The sequence below is a fragment of the Pollicipes pollicipes genome, unplaced genomic scaffold (genome assembly GCF_011947565.3).
Source record: "Pollicipes pollicipes isolate AB1234 unplaced genomic scaffold, Ppol_2.1 Scaffold_1600;HRSCAF=1878_pilon_pilon_pilon, whole genome shotgun sequence".
NCBI lineage: Eukaryota > Metazoa > Arthropoda > Thecostraca > Pollicipedomorpha > Pollicipedidae > Pollicipes > Pollicipes pollicipes.
Genome location: NW_023595962.1, coordinates 324,188 through 332,621, shown reverse-complemented (window position 1 = coordinate 332,621; position 8,434 = coordinate 324,188). Strand labels below are relative to the sequence as shown.

General features: G+C 53.7%; 1 protein-coding gene and 1 non-coding gene across 2 annotated transcripts in view; both read right to left on the bottom strand.

The window, feature by feature from the left end:
• Positions 1-440: 440 nt before the first annotated feature.
• The window catches only part of LOC119092242 (protein bicaudal C), a 47,676-nt gene continuing 39,682 nt past the window's right edge, over positions 441-8,434 (bottom strand). Inside the window, exons 14-19 of the mRNA XM_037215216.1 lie at positions 8,250-8,375; positions 7,699-7,862; positions 6,305-6,438; positions 5,772-5,838; positions 798-898; positions 441-452 (exon numbers count right to left, since the gene is read on the bottom strand). Coding sequence (XP_037071111.1) covers positions 441-452; positions 798-898; positions 5,772-5,838; positions 6,305-6,438; positions 7,699-7,862; positions 8,250-8,375 — 604 coding nt within the window. The remainder of the gene's footprint in view (positions 453-797; positions 899-5,771; positions 5,839-6,304; positions 6,439-7,698; positions 7,863-8,249; positions 8,376-8,434) is intronic.
• Positions 3,264-3,336, bottom strand: TRNAK-UUU (transfer RNA lysine (anticodon UUU)). Its single transcript has one exon. It is a non-coding gene; the product is annotated as a tRNA-Lys (tRNA).

The window sequence follows — 8,434 nt, the reverse complement described above, 5'->3', positions numbered from 1 at the left end:
TAGTTTGCTTGTGAAAATTTTTGACCTGTAAACGCCAGCAACTTCGGTCCAAAAGCAGGTCAAGAGGCCGCGGATGTGCCTGCCAAGGGTCAAATGTGGCGGGTTGGTAGGTTGAAAAGTTGCTTCTCCAGCTCCAACCCAGTCCAGGTATGAAGAGCAATCTAGTGCGTAGCATAGAGGAAATTGCGTGGTTTTCCTGTAGAGAGCACATCGTCCTAGTGACGGACAAAATGTAAATTCCCCGCAGAAATGACAAATCATGATACCAAAATGTTGACAACATGTAGCAAATGCGCTTGAAATGCCAGTGCAAACCAGATCTAAAAAGGGGCGTACGTCCTTCTGACCACGTTGAACGACATTCTCTACCGCCAAATGCCCTTTATCCGAAACGGTAAGTTCCCTACCAGCTCCCTCCGAAACACACCGTTCTAAGCAATCTAGAACGACCGCTGCCAGAAACACATCTGGCAATGAGGTTGGTTCTTACCGAAGCCGTCTTATTTTCACACGAACAATTCGTGCCTTACCGAGGCGGTCTAGGCACTACCGAAACAAACCAGGTCATGCCGGGGCCATCTGCCTCCGACATAAGCGATTTAGTTTCCACTAAAGATATCCGGTTCCCACCAGAAAGATCCGGTTATTGATGTTTACACTGAAACGATCTGGTTCCAAACGAAATATTGTCGCTGCCACCAGACGGAGGTGGTGCTTACAGAGTATCTGTTTATAGCGGGATTGACCAGCTTCCTACCGGCGCGATCTGGTTCCCGCCGGACAGATCCGGTTCTTACCGGCGCCCGCCGCATCTTGGCTGCCAGCGCTCGCTTCTCGTCATAGTCGTTAAGCGTCGAGAGGAGTTTCTTCTCGTATCCCGGTGCTCGGCGGTCCATTCCTGAGTGGAAGAAGGCAGCAGTCACGGCATCGTTTCGTCATTATCGGCATTACGAAAACGCAGTTACGCCATGAGTCAAAAACGCATCATACCATAACGAACGTTAATAAATAACCATTTACAACGTTTCTTAAATAACCGTTTGAGACAACGTTCATTACGCTCCAGAAACTTTCCCTCACCACGCATTCACTCGATATAACGCCTTAGTAAACTTGATAGCACTTTTATCGGGCAGAGGAAGGGTTGGACGCATGTTCGATGAAGCGTATGCGTTTCGTACGTAGTAAATATGACGGTGAAAGAGCATCATGGGAGTCAAAGTGAAACAGATCGCACGCCTTTGTAAGAACCTTTGGAACGATATAGTCGATACACGATGCGTGGTGGGACACGTCAGATGACAGGCAGGTTGATCAGATGACAGATCGAACAACACAGCAAATTCAAGGACGGGAAAGCAAGATGGCGACGCCTTTCTAGTTCTATCACGGTATTTCAGGAGAGTGACGAATCAAGCCGCCCATTTTCACTATCTCTGTGCAACACTCCATTCTTGACCGTAACTGGCGATCATCGCCAATTTTTTTCCTCCGCTTCCTGCCTGAATACTTCCATGGGTGTACGGCTGCAAAAGTCTCAGATTTCTCCAGAACTTTAACAAAGGGAGATAGTATGCGAATTACTCCATGTTAGCAGGCCAGCCTCACTGCATGCATTACGGCGTCATGCTCACCATGTTTCGTGTGCGCTGTTCTTACTTGTGCGTGCGGCACAAAATTTCCGACGCAGATAAACGGTGGGCGAGCAAGATATAACGCTAGCTTGACTATAATGGAAAATATCAAATGGTGAAATGCAAAAGCACACCTTTGCGGATGGAGAGACAGCAAATGATCAAAGTGGACGAACAGCGCGGGTCGGATCGGAGCGATGCCTGTCGCGTGTTTTGGCTGACATTGGAGCGCCTAATGGAACGCATATCCGCGTATCATTCAGGTCGAAATCCGATAATGAAACCAGACGAGTTTCCAAGCCTCACTCAAGCCGCTTTCGTCAACATCGGGGCACTGAATGGAAAAACGTAGCCATACACTATTCTAGTCAAAATTCCGTCAGGAAATTCGTCAAGTTTGCCAGCCCATTCAGTCAGATGTTCAGATCCATTGCATTGAATCGTTCTGGCCAACACCGGAGCGGTGGGCCGCAAGCTCCACGTTTAAGCACCCTTCACGGACACAATGCTAACGGACACACCCCGGTAATCTGCCCTCCATCCAGCGCCCCTCCGGTCTGCAATCCAGGCCCGCCTCAGACCCCCTCGCCGTGCAGATGCTGTGGCAGATGCCGGTCCCATCGTTCCCCGGCACCGCCCGAGTAAAGGACTATCGATCAGCGCAGTGTGGCGGCGTTCCCTGCGAAACGACCTGGCAGGGACGACGACCTGGCAGGGACGACAAAGCACGGGTAATCTCAAAACCCTCGCGTTCTCTCTCTCTCTCTCTCTCCTCTCTCTCTCGCTCTCTCTCTCTCTCTCTCCTCTCTCTCTCTCGGCTCTCTCTCTCCTCGCTCTCCTCTCTCTCTCTTCTCTCCTCTCTCTCCCTCTCTCTCTCTCCTCGTCTCTTCTCTCTCTTCCTCTCTCTCTCTCCTCTCTCTCTTCCTTCTCCTTCCGCTCCTCTCTCCTTCTCAGCCCTCTCTCTCCTCTCTCTCCTTCTTCTCCCTCTCTCTCCATCTCTCCGTCCCTCCATCTCTCCCTCTCTCCGTCTCTCCCCCTCTCTCTCTCTCTCCTCCCTCTCCTCCCTCTCTCGCTCCTCTCTCTCTCCCTCTCCCTCTCTCCCTCTCCCTCTGAAGTCTTATCTCTGACCTGATCTGATCCGTCTGATCTTAGCTCATAGCCCCTGCCGGAAAGAACAGACGAGACTCCGCCGAGGCCGGGCGCCGGGAATGCCCCGTTTTAATAACGGGCGGACATCGCGAGGCCACCTGGCTCGACCTGCGGTTAGGGCGACCTAGGGCTAGGACGACCTCGGTGAGAGAGTAATCCACCTCCTCCGCGCGCAGCTGTACGGGAGATCGCCGGCCCAAGGGCGTGTGATCGGGCCGGGATACTCCCTCCGCCGTAACGGATCGCGAACTTGTCTCAGCGCTGGCAGCGTTTCTACACCCCTGGCCTCGGCGAAGCCCACCGAGGGGCGGCCGAGGCCGACGGCGCGGTTCGGTGCCCCCTGACAGTAGCAGGGAATTCATCTCGACGGTGCGCCTGACCCCGACCCATCCTATTCAACAGTGGGAGGGCGCCAGCATGTTCTCTCTGCATGGTGAGAATGTGCATTATGAGCTTTTTAATGCTAATGCATAAAAGCGCCGCCCGAACAGGGGCTCGAACCCTGGACCGTTAGGTTAAAAGCCTAACGCTCTACCAACTGAGCTATCCGGGCGCACGCCCCGCGCTCAGCGCTGGCCCTCGACTTGTTGCCCCGCCATACAATACAGCACAATACAATACAATACGCAATACAGTAAAAATACAGTACAATCTGCATTGAAAAAGGAGAGGGGGAGGGGGCGGGGATCCCGCAGCACAACATAACGACCGTTACGAAGGCCGCCAGGGAGGACAGGACCAATAGGCGCCCTGGATTTTACGGCGACACAAGAGCGCCGCAGGCGACCAAAGAGCACGCTTCGAGAATAAAGTGTCTTTTCAGCGTGAGGTTGAACCGAGAAGCCTTGGTCGGTTGCTGAAGGATTCCGTTCTTAGCGAGGACCGGGGTCCCGTCAGGTTTTGTCTCGTACTGACGGCAATGCTCCAGTGCGTGACGCCGCGCACTGCGAGCGCTCCTTTTATGAGACGCTGGAAGCCGCTGACCTGTCAGGGACAGTGACTGTAATGACAGCAGTGGGCTAGTGAAGAAACGAATGTATGTATTGTTTGTCGTGCCTCTAAAACAGCTGGTGTTCGACGGAATTGAGGGATAATGTATGTATGTAGGTATGTAGGTAGTAATGTATGTATGTAGTATGTAGGTAATGTCTGTATGTAGGTATGTAGGCAGTAATGTATGTATGTAGGTATGTAGGAAGTAATGTATGTATGTAGGCAGTAGTGTATGTATGTAGGTATGTAGGTAGTAATGTATGTATGTAGGTATGTAGGTAGTAATGTATGTATGTAGGTATGTAGGTAGTAATGTATGTATGTAGGTATGTAGGTAGTAATGTATGTATGTAGGTAAGTATGGCTGACCGGCAGACGCATCCGCGCCCACGGAGGCCTGTCATCCTCACAACACCTCCAGTTCCCACCCAACTCCCGTCGTTCGTTATCTGGCACCGGGGGAGCCGGCATCGACGGGGGAAGAGGGACAATGCGTGAGGTGAGACCACTGTGACGACCCAGGACACCATCTGCAACTGCGTGCCGTCTCCTGCAGATGAGCTATGAATGGCGGCGGTAACGGTCTACGTAACCGTAACGGTAATGGCGGTGGTATGAATGGCGGTGGTAACGGGCCTCGCTATCCTGCTGGGACTGACAAGCAGTGCGACACCACCGTGCACTGCGACCAATCGGCCGTGGTGCGCGGTGGACAGATGTGCATGGTGTCGTGCACATGTGTCGTGGTGCGCAGTGGACAGACGTGCACGGTGCACAGATGTGCTATGGTGAACGGCGGTGGTGGCGGGCCCCACCATCCGGCTTGGACGGACAAACAATGCGCCACCACCGTGCACCGCGACCATTCGGCGCCCGCCACGCTCCACCACCCACGACTGTGGCGACATCATTCGGAGTTTCGCCGCGTACAGCGGCAGAACGGAATCCGTTTAGACGGAATCTAAATCCAGATTCAAATCGGATTTCACTTACCTGGTTCACAAAACTTTCGTTCTGAAGAACTCATTAAAAGGATTGGTCGAAAGAAAACACAAATCGTTAGCTGAGATCGGAGATCGAGGCGGACCGTAACAGAGGTCATCCCCAATCCCAGCCAAAAGAGAAAAGCACAAGAAAAAACAACGCGCCAAATGAGCACACTCGCAAAAATATCCGGCATCATTTTGCTTCACTGTATGACGCGATGTTTTTGATTCTACGATGCGTCTTTCAACTCCATCAAAGACAGAGGAACGGAAAGATTGATACGTTTATGCCGTGCTGAGCAAAACCTTCGTAGCGTTCTGACCTAATGCGCTCCCAAAATTTGGACCCATGACACGCTTCCATCGCAAAGTGTCAATGGCAAAGCCAGAACTTCCAGAATTGTTACAGCTATGCGGGGAATGTATGGCAAAAAGAAATATACCACCTGAACCAGAAAGGACTGCCGAAATGTCCAAGCATGTATTTGAAATTATTTTTTATGCGCTCAATTCGGGATCTGTGCGCGGATGGGGTTCAGATTTTATTAGTTGTGAAACATTAACTGGGGAGACTGGGAGAAGGGCGTGCTGGGGAGCAGAGCATGGAAGGGATGCAGGACTTCATATAACCAGATTACATAAGCTTATCATTAGTCCGAATATAGCATACTACAAGCAACCTAAAATACATGTACATATGGAGCAAATACAAATGTATACAGAAATACTTACACGCAAATAAAACTCAGAACAAAATACCTACGCGGAAAAACCAAATTTATAATAAAGTACCTTCATACTTAAAAATATATACATAAATCTATGATACACGCCACTACAAAGAAACTTGCGATGCAGCAAACTACAACCCTAATACAAAAACAAACCCACTGCTATTCATCTTCTCACAATGAATTCACCAACATAGTACTATAAACCTATCGGTACCCTGATCTGAACTGCCATTACCCGTTTTACACGCCAGCCTCATAGGAGCAAGCGTACGAACCTTCGTCACTGGGGGGCGAGTTGCTCCTGGTGGCGCTCCTGCTGCTCCCCTGGGAGCTGTTGAAGCCCTGTAAAACACAACGTAAACAGCACAGTTTGTACAGCGTACACACAGCGCATACAGCATAAACAGCACGGTCTGTGCAGCATGCACAACGCTGTCTGAGCAGCGTACACGACGTAAACAGCAGTTGTTACAGCGTACACAGCGCGCACAGCACAGTCCGTACTGCGCACACATCGTAAACAGCAAACTTTCACGGCCAAGCACGCGGCTGCATTGCGGCTTTGCGGCGACACATCGGACCAAAACTACAAGCAGAGCCGCGGACAGGACTGCGGTACGGAGCAGGCCATGCGGTCGGAGGTGCTTATAAAAGCGAGACAACGTATATTCTCAGACATATTCGATAACGTGTAGACTCCGACCGCTCACTTTGGTTCCATCGCCTGGTCGACGCCTGCTACGGAGGAGAACACTGTACTTAAAAATGGAGCGCATCAGCAAGCCGATTACAACGGCGAGCGGTTCACCTGTGAGCCTCCGGAGCTGTTGAGCGGGTCACCGAGAGATGGCAGCAGGGTCGCGGGCGGGGCAGAAGGCGTTGTTCCGCCGCCCAGTCCAGACAGGGGCTCGTAGGTGGCCGAGGAGAAAGGACACTGCCCACCTGGCGGCAGTGCGTGGTCCATCTTACCCAATAAGCAATTGGTTCCACGTTGTTGAAATAATCTACGCTAACCCATAAGGTTGCGTAACTGAACCAAAAGCCTCTCGTTGATCGCGAGATGGACACGAGTGAGCCGAGCAAACAAAGAGTGGAATCGACATGGCACTGGAGTGACAGGAACGCCGGAGTACCTGCAGCCTGCGGACAAATGCGACGCAGTTATTTTTTGTGTAGTTTACTGCTGTAAAAAGGCATGACCGCAGACATTGCGAGGGAGTGGCACGCCCCTCGCTCTCAGCCAGCCATGTGATCTTAAAATGGATCCGTCAGGAACACACAACGAAGCGGTGAACTATGACCATAATCCCGCCAAACACGTAGATCGGTCACGACATCCAAACACATCCCATACGACCAGCGAATGCAACGGCGGCAACCTTGGTTTCTGAGCTCCGTGCTCTCAGCCAACGAGATCACTCAAATGGCAGCCGAGCGGTGAGCCGAGCTGGTAACCGCTTGCCACCTGCTGGTAACCGTCTGCGATGGCTGGCGGCAGGAGCACTGCCAGCGTCCAGACCGAAGACCATAGGCTCACATGCAGACCACGGCTCGGTGGTCTGGCGAACCAAATGACACGGCCCTCAGCACTTGCCCGAGCGACACATTTTGTGGATGTCTCAAGAAAAAGAGCCAACATTTAAATTGCCGCTTGAACACGGATCAGCATGGTCAGAGATTGATACAGCGGCGCAGCTCAGTGGAGGGAACCACCGGTTGCCGAAAAGTCCTGTGGTGGCAAGGCTAGATTTGGGCGCGATATGAGCGCGGCAGGGGCATCCAACATGCCGTCTGCAACGACGGGAGTTCTCGACAAACAAACGGGCACACGCCGCATAGCGGAGCAGTGTTTGGCGCGATGTAGCTAGCGCCGCAACGACGCAACCCAGCGCCGCTATGTAGATGGCACTGCTACGACACGACTCAGCAGCGCTAACGAACGTAGACGATCGCACATCGTAGGTGTGGTTGTTGGCCTTTTTGTCGAAATAGGACTCTGACCTTGCCAGTCATCTTTTCGGCACCAGAAACAAAACAGAGTGTCTGTTCTCCCGCCCCCCCCCCCCCCCTCCAACATGGGCGAAGTATCGGCCAGACTCGCCCAGGGCTCCAGACTCCAGGCGTCGCGGGGGTCTGTGTCCCTCCCTCCCCCCTCCCCCCCCCCCACCGCCTCAACAGCGGCGAAGGGCCGGCCAGACCTACCAGCCGGCTGCAAGGTGGCGTTCTGGATGAACTGCGTCAGCGCGCTGCTGGCCTCGGCGGCGCCGTAAAGGGCCTCGTCGGCGCCCGTACGGTCGGCGGCGCCCCAGCCGGCGCCCCACGTGGCGCCCAGGCCAGCAGAGGGGGCCCGGGCCAGGCCCGGGTACCTGTCGGCACCAGGGGCGCCTCGAGTGCCACGCGTGTGAGGCGTCACCGACTGCGCACGCACAAGGTTACTTCGTGTTTTGACGGATCGCGCGAATGTCATTTTAGTCATTTGGGCTGAAAATGAGCGGAGGTCAACCAAAAAATAGGCATGCTTCTATGGACTGACGAAGGGATAGGCCTGCAACGACTGATTATAGTTCATTTGAACCGGACACACACTAACACAGATACCAGTTCACGCTAATGGGACCTTTCGCCCGCCAGGTCAGGGCCCTGGAGCCGTCACACCGACATTGCTGACATTCCGCAGACGCCACTGGCTCACCCGCTGAGCCCCTGCTGCACCCCAGGCGCACCCTCTGCACCCTGCTGCACCCCAGACGCACCCGCCGATGCTATGCGGTGGCTGCTGGCGCTGGCCGCCCATGTCGGCCAGCGTCGACCCCAGCTCCCCTAGCGACTGCAGGCCGTAACTGCTGGTTCCGAAGGCAGCCGGCAGGGGCGATGTGGCGCTGAAGCCGGCCAGCGGCGACCACAGCGGACTGGCGGCGGCGGCCGCCGCCGCCGGCGC